General features: G+C 47.7%; 2 protein-coding genes across 4 annotated transcripts in view; one reads left to right on the forward strand and one right to left on the reverse strand.

Annotated features, from left to right (window-relative positions):
• Positions 1 to 19909, reverse strand: part of LOC140213723 (uncharacterized) — a 121850-nt gene that overhangs the window by 90379 nt on the left and 11562 nt on the right. Inside the window, exon 1 of one of the 3 annotated variants that reach the window (XM_072284988.1) lies at positions 8837 to 9410. The exons of 1 other annotated variant lie outside the window; for it this stretch is intronic. In XM_072284988.1, the coding sequence (XP_072141089.1) occupies positions 8837 to 8946 (110 nt within the window). In that variant the 5' untranslated portion in view covers positions 8947 to 9410. Of the gene's footprint in view, positions 1 to 8836; positions 9411 to 19909 lie in introns of those variants that run through there. One more of the 3 variants, XM_072284986.1, reaches the window with a different exon arrangement.
• Positions 182 to 18603, forward strand: LOC126544666 (uncharacterized). Its single transcript, XM_050192112.3, has 5 exons — positions 182 to 312; positions 12122 to 12478; positions 14035 to 14251; positions 16136 to 16354; positions 17681 to 18603. The coding sequence occupies exons 2-5, from the start codon at positions 12150 to 12152 to the stop codon at positions 18380 to 18382; spliced, it is 1467 nt and encodes a 488-aa protein (XP_050048069.1). The 5' UTR covers positions 182 to 312; positions 12122 to 12149; the 3' UTR covers positions 18383 to 18603.

A 19909-nucleotide genomic window follows, 5' to 3' on the forward strand; every position in this document is an offset into this window, starting at 1 on the left:
TGAGTGACGGGGGGAAGGGGGGCGGGAGGGGCAGCGATCGTGGCGTCCGTTATCTTTTTGCCACTTTATCAGCAACAGAATTGCCTTATCTGAAACGAGAGAGTGTGTGTGATAGCGCCTCCACGTGGACTGACAGCTTGCGATCGCCGTGCTAGCGTTAGCTGATAAAACTGTCGCGCCGCGTCGAGCGCTGGCAACGACGTCCGAAAAAAGCGGAGGCGTGTTGTGCGCGTGCGAGGCCTACATACGCGATATTCACTCGCTGTGTCGTCTGCCCAGCGTGTTCGTGACGGCACCGGCATGGCTTTCTGAGTAAGTGATACAGCGTCAAAGACACGATGCTTTCTCTCTTTTTGCCCCATCGGAGTGGAGATAAATCTATGCCGCCTAACGGAAGTTCAAGGCGTTTCTTTTGCCACGACTGTTGCCATGTGGCTGTTGGCAGACGGCAACTGGTGCAGTAAATGTCCAAATGAGCTCGGCAGAAGAGAAAGCACGATGTTCTGACGTAGCGTGATGTGCGACAGCCACATTGTTGCGTGGAGCTGTCGGTAGCGTGTGAACTGAGGATACTGCGAGTCGCACGTCACAGTGACGTCGAAATAAGCTTTGCAGAAGGGGAAGTTTGGGCTGGTTGGTTGGTGGATACTGAACATTGTGTGCACGCTGCATGACGGACAGGTAAGGGTGATTGAGCGCGAAGACGAAGCACATCGACTTCTGCGTCTCAGCTTACTAGTTCTACATCGATGCATTTCGTGGCAAGTTTATTTGAGCCAAAATGAGTCTACGATACGCTGACTCGTTGTGTTGGACATCCAAAGAAACACAGAGCTACGCCATCGTGGAAGGCTTCGGTTTAATTTTAACCATTTAGGATATTTAAACCTGCCCGCAAAACGCCCGGTACCCGAGACTCTCTGTTTTCATTCCGCCGTGGTTCAAATTCGGACGTCATTGCCGAGAATGAAACATATGACCTGCGGTTCACTGCAGCAGAAGGGCACGGCAACTAGGGTAACGTAGCGAATTGTTTCAATGTGTTCAGGAACGCTGTTGACTCGCGTTTGTTGAGTGCCGCCTTTCGAGAGAATGGCAATGAAGATATCTAAAACGCAATGCAAAGGCTGTATCTTTAGCCAGCGTATCTTGATAGCTTAGACGTTTGCGACCCGTCAATGAAAAGCCGGGCGTTACGCGATGCTGTTTGCAATACGCTGTAGATTGGTCTACCTGCCACGGCCACAATGCGTACCTGTGGCGGGGTGTGCTTTTGAGACAAGGACAGAGTAAGGCACTCGGATAAACAAATGGGAGCGCTTTTGACAACTGATACAGAGATGAAAGTCATAAGCAGCGAAGGAGCCAGATATGTCAGCACACCATCCGTTTCGCTGACGGAAAAAGAAATTAGATTCTTGTCAGTAAGGAAGATAGGACGCGTCACTTGGCTGTACCACGATGTATGCGTGTATAAACGCTTAATGTTTCAACAAAAGACAAATATTTGTGCACGCACACAGGTTCATTGCGACGAAGAATAATAAATAATGCCTTTCGCTGATTAACAGATGCGCAGAACAATCGCGGACGCAATCCATGCCCATTTTCTTGATACTAGAAAGGCTTCCAAAAGTTCGAGTGCAGTAGTTCCTTTGCTTCTTCCCAGAATCCTAAATCTCGCAAAATGGAGATTGACACTTGCAAGCCATGAAATGCGCTGCGCACACATGCATAGTTGAAATTGAAAGATCGTGCTCTCTTGGTCGGTGAATAGTGAACCGTCAAGTCTGGCCCATATGCGCCTTCTCACATGATAGTGATGTCAAGGAAAGAACGCCTGTTGCGCAATTCCTTTACGGCATGTGGCATGCTTCTTTCGGTATTAACGCTTACCGTTTTCGTTTTGAATGCGTGGGCACAGGTCAGCAAGCTTGCGCTGAGCAAAAATCAAAAGAAAAAAATGGTACGTTATACCTGCCTGCAAGATGCTTGGCGTTGTGGGGTATACCAGAGCTATGTAAGCTGGTTTACCGCCGCCCCCCCCTCGCCCCATAAACGGGAATTGCGTCACGAACGCCATTTTCTCCCCGGGTGCTTGGTAGGCCATTCGTCCCAGAAAAAAAAAAAATTCAAGCATGTTGTCACTGCAACGGTGTTTCTGATGCGCGAGTGGGGAAACGCCATCGCGCTTGTCTGCTATGCGCTCGACGATCACATGACTTCCTCTGCAGGCGCGAACGGTAACCAACTCCGGTTACATTTATTGTTTTCAGATGGTTTTACTCTTTCGGATGTTTTCAACAGGCTTCGGCTTCTATTGCGAGGGCCAGCACGTCATGGCGCGCTGTTATTTTGTTACCGCAAAACATAAGTAGACAATAAATGTGCTTTATTTACTGAGAGAGAGAGAGAGAGAGAGAGAGAGAGAGGGGAAGAAGGAAAGGCAGGGAGGTTAACCAGACTGTTTACTGCTTTCGTTAACAACGTATGACATTCATACACGATACAATAATGCAGAGCTTAGTATCTCATTATTCAGTACAAATGGGCGCATTCTCTACTACGATCACATGTACATAATACAGCTGCCTACAATTTCTTACAGAAAGAAAATTGCTACAGAGGTCATGTTTGTTTGCTGCGCACAACACCTCTACCAAAGTAATTTATGTCGAAATTATTTGTGAATAATAAAAATACGATCAAGAGCAGCAGACCCACATCCTTTGCATGCTAGTAAAAACAACTTCCTTTTCTTTGTCGTACAACGGGTATACTTGCTAGTCCAAAAAACCATGCTATACCTAGTGAATTTGAAGAATAGCTCTGCTCGTGCTTAGGTGCCGATAAATATTTATCAAATTATACTTAAAATATAATGTTACCTTTTGTTTAGCGATATAACATGTAAGACAGAGCTGTAATATTGCTTGCAAGGTATCATTACGAAATTCCTCACAATCGTGTTGCCGACGTTTCTTAAAATTTGTAATGCAGTTGGTTCGTTCTATCATCACCTAAGCATAAATGACACATTTCCAAGACAACTTACTACAAATACTACACAGTTCTTTTATCATTTTTTGTCAAGAAACAGTAAATGCAGGAGAAGCCTGTGTCAATCGGCGGTTGAACATAATTTGACGTTGGGCAAGGGCAGAGTGACGCACAATGGTATTAATGAACGCGTAGCTTCGGGACACGGAGGAATATTTTTAAAACTAAATCGGCTGCAGTCAATGCATCATGGCAGCCTGCGCAGAACAATTCACTTTTCAATGGTATTGAAAACCTTCTTCCGATGCGCTGAACGTACATTATGTACTTTCTTTAACATAGCCCATGGGCGCAGTTCATTAGAATTCCGATGTCTACACAATAAGGAGGCGAAACCATTAAACTTAAAACTTGAAATCCGATGCTAGCATGTCTGTAGGTTGCGTGTAAGTCGTACATTGCGATTTTCTTAGCGCGTTGTACTTTGAGAAATACAGTTATTTCGGTAACTTCTTTGTGCTACACGTGGGGCCTGTGTGGTTAGGTATGCGTGGCTCAGAATGATTATTCCCGACGCGTGATTTTCTGCTACACGGGGCCCTTGACGCTTTTGCGGTAATATCACTTGTCAGGATGCACAGGTTTTCGGGGGTAATCATCGATCATGACCTCTGCTGAAGTCCTCATGTGGCCTACCTAAAAAAGCGCCTGCCAGCCATCTCTCATCTTTTCAAGTTTCTTGGAGGAAAAACCGGGAGCAGTGCAGCACACGTGATGATGCAACTATACAGGACGCTGTTTCTCGGGTATCTGAGGTACAGCGTGGCAGTGCTGACCAATACCTGCCGAATTAACGCGCTTACACTTGAAAGTGGCCCAGCCTAGGCACTTCGTCTGGGGTTGCCACGATGTACAGTCGCGGACAGAATAAAATGGACCACGGGATCTCCGAAAACGTTCAATTCCCGAGCAGCCTGTAGCAGTAACCAGTAAAACTGCCCACGACAACGTTGTTAGCACATTCTAGTCGAGGTCCAAAATGCAAATACCAGATTGCGTTGTGAGGTTGCGGAGATATTCAGCTTTTTCTTAGATTTCATGGTCCATAATATTCTGTTCGCGACTGTACATTACCATCAGAAAGCATTGCTATTGCGCATGACTACTCTGCCAAGATTCACATTGTTATGCAGGCGCTCAAAGCACACGCCAAGTACCTTGCTCGTGCCGCTTTTCACTATCTCCCCTCACTGCCAGAAGACCAACCACGCGCCTTTTTTACAGCGAAGTTGTTTATAGCTAGGTTCTGATGGATCTCGTCTCCGTGGACGTAGACCAACAATTTTTCATACGCGGGCCGATTCCGGAGATAGTGAAATGCTGGGCCGACCTGCGGCGGAGGTGAAGCAAGCGCTAAGCCCTCCCCATACGTGCGACAATTCCGGAGATAGTGAAATGCTGGGCCGACCTGCGGCGGAGGTGAAGCAAGCGCTAAGCCCTCCCCATACGTGCGACAATTCCGGAGATAGTGAAATGCTGGGCCGACCTGCGGCGGAGGTGAAGCAAGCGCTAAGCCCTCCCCATACGTGCGACAATTCCGAAGATAGTGCAATGCCGGGCCGACCCGCGGAGGACGTGAAGCAGCCGTTAAGCCCTTCCCATACGTGTGACGATTCCGAAGATAGTGCATGCCGGGCCGACCCACGGAGGACGTGAAGCAGGCGTTAAGCACTCCCCAAATGGGGGCCGATCCTAAAAATAGTGCAATATCGTGTTGACCCGCGGCGGAGATGAAACAGGCGTCAAGCACTCCCCATACGGGGCCGATCCCTAAGATACTGCAATACCGGGCCGACCCGCGGCGGAGGTGCAGTTCGCCATTAACGGGCTTCGCTGGTCATCCTTCTTCACAGTGTGTAAGGGCACCGAATTTTCGTCGGGCGATCCTGCCTTATCATGTACACGTTTCATCAGGTTACGCAGCTGTTGCGAAAGTTTTGCTTCCCTCTTGGTTCTCGGCTCAGCCACAAGTTCAACTGACAGTACCAGGAATTCGATCAAAGGCGCAAATCTCAGCGCCAGCTATCAAGCACCATTCGCTGCTCTTGCTGTACGAAAAATACAATAGCCATACCCGTCTGTACACTGAGGGTTCAACCACCGTGAATGCTTCTGCAGGATCAGTGATTTTTCCTGCTGAAGTCACCACCTTGAAGATGAAGACATCGTACCAGACGACATCCACAGCCACGGATATTGCAGCTCCTCGTAGTGCACTTCGCGCAATTTGAGAGGAACCACCTCAAAAATGCAGTACCTTCAGTGACTCCACGACGGCTCTACATTGGTTGCTTTCTGTCTTACGCCGTGGACCCCACGAACAACTAGTTCTACAAATCCGAGCACTCTTTCACCGCTTTATCGAGCAAGTATACACGACGTCATATTTCAGTTCCTCCCGAGCCATTGTGGTGCAATGGGCAACGACATGCCGATGAAGCTGCTTGATCTGTTCTTGAAGACGGCGTACAGGCACCAATGTCGCTGTCAAGAACAGAGGCGACAGCGAAACGTGGAGTGCTTGCAAACGACTTCATACAATCATTGTGGACACATCTAGTTTCCAGCACTGACGTCTTGATCGACTGGACCCCTCTTTTCAACTTCGACCTCCACTTGGACTATCGCGACCCGAGATAACGGTTCTTTACCGACTGTGGCTTGTTGTCGCTTTTACAAACTTATTTGCTTTCTGCATCAAAAGGGAAGATAGTGCTGCATGTAACGATAAGGAAGTATAATAGAGATGGAATTGAACATGCTCTCAGGAACGGAGGAAGCCTAAAAGCAGTGGAGAAGAAACTAGGAATTGGAAAGAATCAGATGTATACGTTAAGAGACAAAGCCGGCAATATCATTACTAATATGGATGAGATAGTTCAAGTGGCTGAGGAGTTCTATAGAGATTTATACAGTACCAGTGGCACCCACGACGATAATGGAAGAGATAATAGTCTAGAGGAATTCGAAATCCCACAAGTAACGCTGGAAGAAGTAAAGAAAGCCTTGGGAGCTATGCAAAGGGGGAAGGCAGCTGGGGAGGATCAGGTGACAGCAGACTTGTTGAAGGATGGCGGGCAGATTGTTCTAGAGAAACTGGCCACCCTGTATACGCAATGCCTCATGACTTCGAGCGTACCGGAATCTCGGAAGAACGCTAACATAATCCTAATCCATATGAAAGGGGACGCCAAAGACTTGAAAAATTATAGACCGATCAGCTTACTGTCCGTTGCTACAAAATATTTACTAAGGTAATTGCAAATAGAATCAGGAACACCTTAGACTTCCGTCAACCAAAGGACCAGGCAGGATTCCGTAAAGGCTACTCAAGAATAGACCATATTCACACTATCAATCAGGTGATAGAAAAATGTGCGGAATATAACCAACCTTTATATATAGCTTTCATTGATTGCGAGAAAGCGCTTGATTCAGTCGAAACCTCAGCAGTCACGGAGGCATTGCGGATGCAGGGTGTAGACGAGCCGTATGTAAAAATACTGAAATATATCTATAGCGGCTCCACAGCCACCGTAGTCCTCCATAAAGAAAGCAACAAAATCCCAATAAAGAAAGGCGTCAGGCAGGGAGATACGATCTCTCCAATGCTATTCACAGCGTGTTTACAGGAGGTATTCAGAGACCTAGATTGGGAAGAATTGGTGACAAGAGTTAATGGAGAATACCTTAGTAACTTGCGATTCGCTGATGATATTACCTTGCTTAGTAACTCAAGGGACCAACTGCAATGCATGCTCACTGACCTCGAGAGGCAAAGCCGAAGGGTGGGTCTAAAAATTAATATGCAGAAAACTAAAGTAATGTTTAACAGTCTCGGAAGAGAACAGTAGTTTACGATAGGTAGTGAGGCACTGGAAGTGGTAAGGACTTAGGACAGGTAGTGACTGCGGATACGGATCATGAGACTGAAATAATCAGAAGAATAAGAATGGGCTGGGGTGCGTTTTCAGGCATTCTCAGATCATGAACAGCAGGTTGCCATTATCCCCCAAGAGAAAAGTTTACAACAGCTGTGTCTTACCAGTACTCTCGTACGGAGCAGAAACCTGGAGGCTTACGAAAAGGGTTCTACTTAAATTGAGGACGACGCAACGAGCTATGGAAAGAAGAATGATAGGTGTAACGTTAAGGGATAAGAAAAGAGCATATTGGGTGAGGGAACAAACGCGAGGTAATGATATCTTAGTTGAAATCAAGAAAAAGAAATGGGCATGGGCAGGACACGTAATGAGGAGGAAAGATAAGCAATGGTCATTAAGAGTTACGGAATGGATTCCAAGGGAAGGGAAGCATAGCAGAAGGTGCCAGAAAGTTAGGCGGGCGGATGAGATGAAGAAGTTTGCAGGGACAACATGGGCACAATTAGTACATGACCGGGGTAGTTGGAGAAGTATGGGAGAGGCCTTTGCCATGCAGTGGGCGTATCCAATCGTAACCAGGCTGATGATGATGATGTAACGATTGTGGCAACGAGGAAACTATTGAACACACTCTTTGCATTGTGCTCGATGTAGGGCACACAGCCAGTCACTCGTGACCGCGCTGGCGCGTCTTCGGGAGTAGACTTTCGGAGGAGACAGTCCTGGAACGCCGAACTAAGCAGTCGTCACACCATAAGACAGTGAAGGCACTCTTAAAATTTTTGCGTTCGAGTAGCCTATTAGAGGGACTCTAGTTCTTAAGGACGTTCCCAACTTCCTCTATTTATTTTTCTTGTCTTTCTCCTTTCTCCGCTCTTCTTTTCGTCTTTCGTTTCCCCGTACCATTCCTCCAGTGCAGGGTAGCAAACCGGAATCTTGTCCGTTTAACGTCCCTGCCTTTCCCGCCCCCTTTCTCTCTCTCTCCCATGTCTAATTCACCAGGACTCCGCATAGAGCGTAATTTTGTGATATGTCGAATCTGAAAAATGATCGAAATACCCCACGGTCATGATTAAAGAACACGTAAAAGCCAAAGCAAATTTTAAAGTACGAAGAAGCGAGGAAAAAAATTTTGTCCTTCTAGGCACAGGTTGAAAAGTGAAGCGCAATTCGGTAGTCACGCGTGTAACTCGAACTTCATGTCGCATTTCAAAACGAAAACTGCAATCGCTACGAACAGTATTGTTTTGGCTTCTACCATGTTCTTGAATATTGAAAGGTGGTAATGTATACCAAAAAGTGGTCACCGGAACGCCCCCCAGCGTGTAACCAGTTTGTGCAGCAAGCGTTTAAGAAAATTAAATCATAGGATTTTACGTGCTAAAACTACGATCTGGTTATGAGGCTCGCCGTATTGGAGTACTCCGGATTAATCCTGCCCACCCGGGGTACTTTAACGTGCACATAAATCTAAGTACACGCGTGCTTTTGCATTTCGCCCCCATCGACATGCGGCCGCAGTTGCCGGGATCCCACGATCTCGTGCTTAGCAGCATGATACCGAAGGCACTAAGCAACCACGACGGGTAGCAAACATTCAAACACCTTCGGAAAATACAAAAGCGGAAGTTTTCTACTCGTCGAAAAAAGTAAGAGCAACCAATACCTTATACTGAAGCGATATTTCCGTCTGTGTATCAGCTAGCATCAATCGCCTCATGGGCAATACAAGTAGCTTCAGTTTTTGCAACGCTGCAGAAAAATGCAGCCCACCAAAAAAAAAAAAAAGATGTTCAGTAGAAAGAAACGGTAGAAGATATTTCGTTTCATCCTATAGCTCTTTTGATAAGGATAGCGCTTGTTCATAATGAGTGCAGAAAAAGTGTGCTTACCTCCCGTCCGCTGGGAAACGCAAATATTTAGCCCTTGTGTTCCTCCCCAAGTTACCACACCCCACATCCACGCCGCACAGCTTGCTTGCTTGCCTCAGTTTTTCCGACATTGCCGCAACGTTCGTGGACACAGAGAGAAAATTTTCAACTGCAGAACATCCGAAAAAATGCGCACGTGCATAGGAAGCGGCAGGAGCTGATGAACGGAGTGGCAGCCCAAGCGATAAGCACGAAAGCGCCGCCAAGTGGCGCAACAAATGAAGCGGCTAAATAAACATATAGGACGCCGAAAAAGAACAAAGTCTAAAACACATTTATTTGTACACATAATTCCATCGCTTTACATTATTACTATGTAGGTTGAAAAGATAGAACCACATCTGCAAAATTTTCCTTTGGCTACCAGTGTCACGGTGACGCTTTATTGCCGATGCCGAAACTAGTACCACTGTCCACCCACTGAGTATACTCTATGAACGTAGGGCAGTGCTTCAGGGCAGGGGGGGAGGGAGATATTTCGGAAGTTTCCACCTGGTGGACGGTTAATTTCGGTCGTCGCTCACTCTTAAGCAAAATTTGCCACACAACAATAATCGTCATCTGTCTTGCCCGCATTTTCTTTCTTTAATGCGGCGAGTCCAGTACCTTCGCGAAACGAAGAGCATGCGCGTTATCAGCACGACATAGCATTCCCGACAGGAATGTAGCGGGCGTGGCGTTTTCAAGAAAGGAAACGCAAGCAAGGCAGATGATGCTTGTTGTGTGGCAGATATACACCCCAAAGGGTGTAATTTCGCCTAAGAGTGCTGATTGGCTGGAGGCCAACGAGTGACGATTGCGATTGCCGCCCTCCGCTTCTGGTTCCTGTCTCCAACGTCAGATTTACACTCTAAAACAAAATTACACCCTTTATGTTGTATCTTGCCACAAAGCAATAAACATAATCTGTCTTGTCCGCATTTCCTTTCTTTAACGCCGCGAACCCGGTGCTTTCCAGTAACGAACGGCATGAGCGTTATCAGCGTTCCCTACAGGAAAGTAGCGGGCGCGGCGTTTTCAACTAAGGAAACGCAAGCAAGGCAGATGACGATTATTGTTGTGTGGAAGATATACACCCCAAAGGGTGTACCTTTGTCTATGAGTGTACGTCGGTGGTTGAGAAGCGCAGTGAAGGGGCGCGCAAGTTTAAAGCGCGCGGGAGAAGGATGGATTCTTCTTGGAAATTTTGTGCGCTTCCTTTTATCAACGTAAAACTAGTTAAGCTAAAGATAGTGCACTACAAGCAACTCAAACCCGTGTTTTCAAATATGTTCTAAAACAACGTATCGACATACCGACCATGAAGATAACCACTAAAAGAATACTTAGCTAATGACTGTATTCATGAGCCGATGATGAATGTAACGACAAGCGGCATGTTTTTTTAATGCCTGCTAACAGCATACAGATAGCGAAGCTTAAAAATTGACAATCTTCCATTTTAAGCACGTCACTTCTCAGTGAGAGGCTCCGCAGAACCGATTTGAAGCATACTTAGTTTCATCCGCATACAAGGGCGTCGCTATTGTGATTCAAAAGCATCAAATGGCCAACTCGGCGAAAAAGCTGGCGTCTATCATCGGCAGCAGCGAAACGGCAACGAAATTCCCATTGAATGCGGCGCCACGTCACGAACTAAGCCTCGACGGAGCAGAGAGGGCAGAAACAAGAAACGCTTGCGAGAACGTGCCAGGTGTTGCGTGAGGGGAGAGGGCATCGCCGTGACGCCACGTCGCCCTCGCTCTCGGAAGTCTGTAATATACGCGTTCCTTGTCCACGCAAGCTCTCACCTGCGTTCTAACTACGCCTCGGTAATCGGCATAAGGAAATTGTTGTATAAAAAAAATTCGACGACAATTACGATACTACCTCATGCAAAATTTGAGCGCAGCTCTATACTGTGTTTTCATTTCGCGATATAATGAGGCAATGAAATTGAGAGAAACATGCAGCAGAATCGGCAATCGCCGAAAATCAGGTGTGCGGGTCAAGCACATCGGCTTTTGTGCATGACTCGTCGAAGATTCCAGTGTATTCGCCGGTGGCGTGCGACTTCCAGGAGGTACTACACAATTAATGTCTCCTATACAGTCAGATTACAAAACAATTGCAAACCATGCCAATCGAAACAAGCCCGAACGACACCAGACCGAACAAGCGCGATCAAGAGCTGATGCGAGGATATGATAGTTCGCAACGAGCGGTCGGGTGAGTCCGCACGACACCAGGTTTCCACGGAAACGTCACTGAGAAGGCCACTTTAATTTCTCTCCGCCATTCGAGGCTCTCGTCTTTCACCTGCGGCTTCACGTTCGCACTTTCACCTTTCGCAGTGGTCGTTCGCTCGGTTACGCCGACGCCGACGCCGACGCTCGGCGCAGGAACGGGCGACGAAGAGCTACCATATAAAAACAGAATAAGTTTGAAATTAAAACCGTTGGTGGTAGTGAGTTTCTAGCCTACGATCCCACGCTCAGAAGCCGAATGTCTCACTCAAGGGGCTAAACCAACTTCTCCTAGATAGCAAGCCTGTGCATTGTGTTTTATGACGTCATGCTACTTGCACCAGAATTTACATTGCCAAGCCCGGCATTGCCCGTGAGGAGTTCATAATTGTTGGAAGGACCGTTCAGCGGTGTTCAACTGGACAAAATGTTCCGCATTCACGACTCATAAGTGCTTAGGTCTCATCGGAGTGTATTGAAAAAAATATTGGGTAGGCCGTTAAATTAAATTATGGGGATTAATTTAAAAATTACATTATGGGGTTTTACGTGCCAAAACCCCGATTTGATTGTGAGACACACCGTAGTAGGGGACTTCAGAAATTTGGACCACTTGGGGGTTTTCAACGTGCACCTACATCTAAGTACACGGGTGTTTTCGCATTTCCCCATCATCGAAATGCGCCCGCTGTGGTAATGGCAATATTTACGCACGCGATGCATGCATAATTAAATGGAAGCTTTTCATCCTTTGCAGAACGATACCAAAGTAAAGCCTGTGGGCAGTGCAGTCGCGAAGATATAAGCATGTTTTTGTTACACGCGATTTCAACAAAGGACCCCCTCTGACCAATTTTAAGAACCCTTCACGCCAAAAAGAGAAAAAGAAAGAAAATGCCGGCATGTTACATGGACACCCTGTGTAACGGGCGCTGTGCAATGAATGCTTTGTCATTAAATGGGTCTTAACGGGGTGAAGACGATAGATAATTGGGGTGCTCACGCTCTGTCGACCGTGCAGGATCGCGCACGGAACCAGCCCGCCAACCATGAGTTGCGCAGAGGCGATGGCCGATGACCTCGGCAAGTTCGGAGACCCGGATGACCTTGCCGACGCCGAGGACCTGGTCATGCTGAAGTTGGAGAAGCCTTTACCTGCAGGCCGAACCGTTCCGAAGCAGTTCACACTAAACGGTGACCGTTCGATACTCACGGTGGATTACAGAGGTTTCATCGGCAACCGCAGCTTTTTGGTCAAGCAGGGTTACCCGAGGGTGCTGTTTGCTGGCTGCCCCGGCTTCAAGTCTGCGAAGGGCTTTCTCGCCGCTGCGCAGGACGTTCTGTGCAAGACGCACACACTGGTCATCGTGCACAACCGGTAAGCGCTATTTGTGAATTTGGCTGGTTGGTCTATGCTTTTGCTTACAGACACTAGCAGACAGTTGCAGACTAGAACATACGTCACACCAACGACACTAAGCAGGATCAATCGAGACCTTTCTACTGAATGCCCACACTGCGGCCACGAATATAAAAACATCGAACACATGCTCTGGCTGTGCCCTGCCAACGCGGGCACGGACTTTCCTGACCAGACCTCTTGGGACTGAGCGCTCAGAAGCACAGAGCTCATCGCTCAGCTCAAGGCTGTCCAGAGGGCCCTGGCCGTCGCCGAAAGACTGTCCACCGGCCCCTGCCTGGGTGGAGCAGACGGAAAAAACAACAACAAATAAGGAAACAAAGTAAAAGAAAATACTTGAAAAAGAGGCACAAGCATGCCTTGGAATTTTTCGACTCCTGCTCGGGAAATTGAAAATGGCTTCACGAATATTTCTGCAGTCCAAACCACGAGCTGATACAAAAAAAAAAAAAAAAAACGAGCATCGGAAGAGTAAAGTTCAATCGAAGATTTCATAGAGGATCCCCCTAAACGACATTTTTTTTTAAGCAGAACAACAGCGTCACGTGGGGAATCAATCTCCTGTAGAAGTAAGCTCTCGTTATAGTGAGAGAGTAGAATAAAGAGACCCGAAAGGCTGGGCAGTTCGTCAGCTACAACTACATGAAGAAAGCAGACAATGAAACCACTGAAGGCAGAGGGGAAATCTATTGCTATGTTTAATTGAAATGCAGAAATGACAAAAAAGAATACGAAAACGAATGAACGGAGAACTTGCCGCAAGTGCGAGTCGAACCGACGTCTTCCGCGCTACGCGGCCGGCACTCTATACCATGGAATGCTACCGCGCTGTAGCTATCCTGCCGTCCACTCGCTTGGTACACTTGTATGTGTACAAGATTAGCCTTGGTAGTGCTACGCAGCAGAGCCGACGTGGCAGTGGAATATTCTTTTTACCGACAACCTCGGTGAGTTTTGTATTCAGACGAGGTTTTCATCAGGATAGCCTAGGCGTCTAGCCGTCTGGGCGATCTATGGTGACGAGCGCAGCGCAGCGAATACCTTGACCGGGATGTCATCAGAGGCCGTGGGAGGGTAGGGAGCCCGGCGACAGAACCCAGGCTTGTGAGACTGCAGCGAAGGGCGGAAAAGGAGCCAGAGTGCCAGGCTTCACTTGTGAACGCTGCAGTATTCACTGGGACCGAAGTAATACTTCATTGGCCGTAGATGTCAGTGCATAAGTTGGCGTATTGAGTGAATAAGTCTATGGGCTTCGTAATCAGCAGAGAAGCAGCACCTAGTGCAACGTTTACACGCTAACAACTGCTTCACATGGAGAAAAAAAAAAACCACATGTATTGTGCTTTCACATTAGCATGAGCAAATCACGCCAACGTTGAGTATAGAGCAGTGTGTGGATTCACTATGCACGTTTGGAAAGAAACACAGTGCGGCTAAGCACTCGTTATTTTCCCCTCCGCCTTTCATCCTTCGCACTGGTTCTAATCTGCATACTCAATCTGCCAATCACTCAGGGATGTCGTGGTGGACCTGACGGCCTGGTTTCCAGATGTTCTTGCACTCGTCCTCTTTCACAACCTCAACTGCCAGCGCATAGAGAAGGCGCACGTGCAAGGCAACAGGCCCACCTCGCGTCTCAAAAGACTATGCGGCAACACGCCCGGCATAGGCACCGATGAGCTCTTTCTCGGCCCGTTCACCCTCACGAATCTCTTTGCCTGCTGTCCCGAGGTGAGAACATCACGCCCACTCTAGACAGACATGTACCATGTCCGTACATCCATTTGTCTATTTGTCTGTCTGTCCGTCCGTCCGTCACTACAGATTACGTGACTACATGATCATTGTAAGAGTAAAAAAAAATGAAAGTGCACCTATTTGAGAAAAATGGTTCGTAGTGGTCATCTTGAATGTCTTGGGGGAAGGCAAGGATTACAACTTTTGATGGTCCCTTGGAAGAACCAATGCAAGAAAACATTAGTGTGACAAAAAGTGTTTGACAGAAGTGTGACATTAGTGTTTTGCGAGTACAGGGGCCCCTGTCAGGCGCTGTGCGCCTTTTTCCCCTGCACCTTTCTTGAAATTGTACTCAAAATGAAATAAACATTCATTCATTCTTTCGTTAAAAGTAAAACTGACTCGCCATCCCGGCCCTGCCAAAGTGTATGTCCAAGCGAAGCTGTTGAAAACCTCCACTACAAGCGCTGAGAGGGGTACGCAATGCTTTAGTGCATAATTCCACCTCCGGCGCATTATTCAGCCACAGGAGAACGTGGACGTGCGGAGTTCCCCTGAGCTAGAATTCTACGGCCATGCGACCAGCGGCAGCCCGCCAACGCTGGTCGTTTTGCCGTTTCTTTTCCCTTTCCGCTCCTCGTATTCATGCCGCTCCTCGGTGGTCATAACTAGGCGTTGCCTACGCATGGCAGTGCTGCCACAGCAATTAAATCAGTTGCTAGGCTTGTTACGCAGCATGCGAAACAGTAATCTTTACCGGGAAGCGTATGCGGGGAGATTTACGTGCTTGTCATCAGCAGCGCCTTGTTGTCAATGGTCTGGTTTGGATGCTTGTCTTGTGCTTGTTTTTTTTTATTGACATGAATGTTGTGCTGTATGTCGTATGCGTGATAGCAAAGAATGCATACATTTATGGCTTTAGTCGCCGAAGGAGTTTTTGTTTATTCGCTGAACGTATTCTTTTTTTCCGTGAGGTTGACGACCCTGCGCAAAACCCGACCGACTAGAGGCTAACCTCTGCGCTGTAAATGCCATTACAACTTTTTACTTCGATTGTGTACCGGGTCATCAGGTATTTCTGGGTATGAGTTGGCTTTTCGTAGCCTACAAACGGCGCCGGTGAACACGAAAGACGAACAGGATGAACACATAGAACCGTTCACGAAATAAGGCGTGCTAGCAATAAACGTGGATTCGTGATCGCGCACGGTAAATTTTGGCTTGCATGCAATAAAATGAAGATATATCGGCACGAGGAAAGAAGAAAAAGAAGAGCTAGAAATTACGTCATGTTCATGTCTGACTCCAATAGAAAGCGCATAGATTCTGCTGTGATAGCGTAACACAGGGCTAGCAGCGACGAACACTGTGGTCAGTGAAAATATTGCACTTCTCATGAATTCGTGACTGCAGCCGTGAAGTACACCATGGTGTACCAGATGGAAATCTTAAAGCAGGCTGCGTGCCAGGCAGTGGAAATGCTCAGCTTTCACTCAGACCCCGTGGTCTGAAAAAATTTAGCACCAACTGTAGGTTGCTTAAGGCCATTCTGAACCATCATAAAACATTTCTCTTAAAGGCCAAATGCAATAAAATTTTACTTTTTCGCTAAACTTGTGATAAATGAGAAATATATGCTACTAAAGCAACCTTGGCAAAGCCGCAGGGTTGGTAATTGCGTAGTTTTTTTTTAGACGGCTAGCAAGATCTTTGGCTTGTTTGGTTTATTTGTCCAGCTTTTTTACTTCATCTTGTTAATTCTAGAATGCCCCTTCAGTTGCGAGTCAACGCTTGTGTTCATCGTCTTCTTTTCGTGTTCGTGACTTTTTTGCGCTGTTACGACAGCGATTTAATGTTTTCGAACTCATTTTGTCGCAGTTCTCCCAGGTTCAGGCGCCCATGGAGTACATCGTTAAGATGACCGACCAGGTCCAATCGGAGGAGTGGCACAATCTGCCATTGCTCGAGAGCTGCCGGGAGCTGAGACTCGGCGGCATCGCACAACTTGCTGGTTGCAAATACACCATACTGAGCAAAGCCGATGGGAATACCATGGACATGGCCCTCAAGCAGTATCCAGATATCGAGCAGCTCCAGGTCACGTTCTGTACAATGACTGTATTCTCAGTTACGCATCGTGTCTTATTTTGCGCAGGAAGGTCGACCGCAAATAAATTTTAGCAGCTCTAAAGAATATTTTTGTCTGCATGTATGAAAAAGCGCATCAACTACCAATAGCCCAGACCAGGAATACCGTAAAGAATTTCCAGGTGCGATCGTTAACTCGCTATATCGCTAATCTCCACGAACAGTGACTGCATGCATCAAAACAGCCCATCAGCTGTTAGTGGGTAAACCTAAATTGGGCACAGTAATTTTCAGCAGGCATCATTAGCTGATTTTGGATTTTTCGCGGCGCTCACGTACACCTGCGCACGCCTACGTGACCATGCCGAACTCGGAGAAAGCCGCTCGCTTGCAGTAGTAGCGCTCGCCTGAATCGTATTGAATTTATTGCAAGTTTCTTAGTTATAAGCTTACCAGCCGCTATATAAGGATCGGGGTCTGATCAGTAAACCAAGTATGCTTGATGTTTGCAAGTGTACCTAGGTTAATTCGCTCTTACCAGTCAGGAGTCTTTCTGAAAGCATTGTCGCACATAATCTTTCGTGACTGCCCACTCGAGACGTGCCCGTTCAGATGACTGGACAGGTCGGACAGCGGGACAGACATGGCAAAGGTTAAATGAACGGTTGATAGTAGACCATATTAAAGTGACAGGAGACTCATGTAGGTGACCATAGTGAAGGTGGTAAGATATTAGCAGAAAAGCATGATTTTACTTCGTACTAATAATTTCTGGAGTTTTACGTGCCAAAGTGACGATCTGATTATGAAACACGTCGTACAGGAGACTACGAATTAGTTTTAACCAACTAGAGTTCTTTGACGTGCCCAACGCACGCTACACCAATGTTTTTGCATTTTGCCCCTGTCAAAATGCGAGCGCCGCGGCCGGGGTTTCATCCCGCGACCTTGTGCTTAGCAGTGTGTAATGCCAAAGCCAGTAAGCCACCAAGTCTCACGTTTGATAAAAATGCATGCTCGCGAATCCAAATGCGCGCGCACAAAATTAACGTCGCTTAGCTTAAATTCCTGAGAGAGGCACAAGTGTACTAATCAGGGTGGTTTCATGCGCATTAAGCATAATGTACAGCGCAGTGACTGTAAAAACTGTTTCATTCTCCTCGCTCTGAAAGATATTGCAGCTATCATGATTTCGGTGCACATCCGCTTGCGGTTATCGTGGCACTGGCAATAAGAAAGCAAACATATTTCCACCGTGTTGTCAAGGCTAAGCCTGTACTACAGATGCTTCACATTCCACGTTCACACCGCTTACTTTTGATTTACGTCGCACAGGTGGCTGCCATGAAACCCGAGGTCATTTCCCGGATCCCCAAGTTTGCACAGCTCACGCGTCTGTGCCTGATGTGCTCGAACGACACCCAGGGCCTGTGCCGTTTCGACCGGCTGACCCCGGTCCTGGAAGAACTGTCGCTGACGCATCTGAAGCTGGTGCTCTTTACTGACGTGAGCCTCCGGACGATCTCCGAAACCTGCGAGCAGCTCCAGAGCCTGTCTCTCTCGGGAAGCCATGTTCGTGACGAGGACATTCCGTGCGACGCGTTTCCGAAGCTTATGTCACTCGCACTGGCGGACGGCATCACGGAGAAGCCGTTCTTCGGACTCCTACGCGCGGCCCCCGGCCTGACCGATTTGAGACTCGAGAACTACTGGACAGTGATGATGTTCGTGGGAGGGCCGATGAGTACGCCCAGGCCCCGGCACGAGCACCTACGGCAGCTCACGCTGGGTACCGACCTGCCAGTGACGAAGCTACAGGTGTCGATCGCAGACTTACGCGACGTGATGCGATCGGTGCCGTCCTTGGTGAGGTTGTGCACGGACAGCTACGACATTCGGTTATTCGTGGGCAGCTACCACCCGCAGGTGAGGCTGGCCTGGACCACGTGCACGGCCTGCACCGCAGAGTTCCCCAAGATGGACTCTCAGCAGGATGATATGTGGCGAAACGTGTTCGTGAGAGGTCTGCTTTCATGAGAGGTCTGTTTCTCCGTGACTGGAGGTGCGCCAGCTTTTCCCAATCAAGTATGGGCTGGGGAAAAATCATAAGCGATCTGCGAGTGCGTTCCAAACTGCAGTCTACGCCCTCTGACGAAGCAAGCGCCTGGTGTGGAGACATGGCATTGCGCATGCGCGCTAGGAATAGCAATGATTAAAGTGTCTGCTTCGTCCGCTCTGACGTGCGACAGTGCCTTGCACTCTCCGCTGCTTTTCGAATATCTAGAGGCTTTCATTTGACACGCACTCGCAAATACCGTATTACTTTGTCTCACCCCTGTACATGATGCGTATATGAAGAATTTGGTCACGGTTCCTCACCAAGTAGATGCATTAAGAAAGGACGTTTTTGAGGCCACACGGGTTCTTTCGTTGGGGCCATAGACAGGCGTCAGCGGAAGGCTTCCTGTGTCTTGAAATATGACGCCTTGACTTGGTCAGTGACCGCCAATGATTTCTTCTTTACGAAACCCGACACAACCAACTTTCGTCCAAGTCTTGACTATGTGCATGCACGTGTGAAACCGAGATGGCCCAAATAGCTTTGCAAAATCGCAGTTTTCAGTAGAACACGAAGGATGATACGGTTGGGCGTGATGGTATGTTATAATTCGCCGTACAGTGCAAAACACATGCAGAGCGAACGAGACGAGCGCGGTATGTCGTTCGCTTTATGCCTGTTCGTCCCCTGTTTTGGGGCTGTACAGAAAAAAAAAGTATTTCAATTTATATGCGACACGAGCTTGCTGGACGACATTCACCTGGTCATCAGGAAATTATATCATGTCCCCAAATGGCTACGTATTTGATGTAATGCCGTTACATCGGAGAGAGTCGGGCACAGCGGCACCGGAGGCACTACTTTGTGACGCTTTTGTCAAGCATAATATACGTGAGAACCATTTTTGTGTTGCGTAATCGCTTCACGCCGTGCCTTTTTCACCAGCCTAGGTAAGTAGAATATAGCCTAGGTAATTATAGTCGTGTGCTGTAGTGAACGTCTGCATCAAGAGATGGGGCCACTAGTGCTGCTGTGGCCATCTTTGTCTCCCATGTTTGTGTTTTCCGTAAATTGTGACACGTTTGCGAATGGGCTAGACATCTATGGCAATGGATATTCACGGTGATGGTACAGCGTTCTCTGAGAAGATGGGCGTGTAATCCTCGGTGAGTAAGCTTTACGACGTTGTCTACTGTGATGGACGTCGCTTGGCGACATAGCCTGTTGAGGCCTCAGTCTGGAAGACCACGATAGGCTGATGGCCTTTGCTGCGTTGGCTTCACGCTGCTGCTCAGTGCGTGACACTTCCGATCGTGATGACAATCCTGCAGCGGAAATGCCCGCACTAAGCACAGTCTTATATGTAAGACTCGGCCACTGGTTGAGCTGCACACGGTTTAATATACAGCGACGAGAGGTAGTATCTCCGTCATAATTTCCACAATGCAAGGTTCTCGGAAGTGTGTCTTTTTTTAGGGGCTTGAGGGACGACGCATTACTGCAGC

This window comes from Dermacentor andersoni, chromosome 10 (genome assembly GCF_023375885.2).
Source record: "Dermacentor andersoni chromosome 10, qqDerAnde1_hic_scaffold, whole genome shotgun sequence".
NCBI lineage: Eukaryota > Metazoa > Arthropoda > Arachnida > Ixodida > Ixodidae > Dermacentor > Dermacentor andersoni.

Bases quoted from the DNA above. Each gene is read 5' to 3' on its own strand.
- LOC126544666 (XM_050192112.3), top strand. From the start codon at position 12,150: ATGAGTTGCGCAGAGGCGATGGCCGATGACCTCGGCAAGTTCGGAGAC. The intron at 14,252-16,135 runs GTGAGAACATCA...ATTTTGTCGCAG, and splicing joins TCTTTGCCTGCTGTCCCGAG to TTCTCCCAGGTTCAGGCGCC. The intron at 16,355-17,680 runs GTCACGTTCTGT...TACGTCGCACAG, and splicing joins CAGATATCGAGCAGCTCCAG to GTGGCTGCCATGAAACCCGA.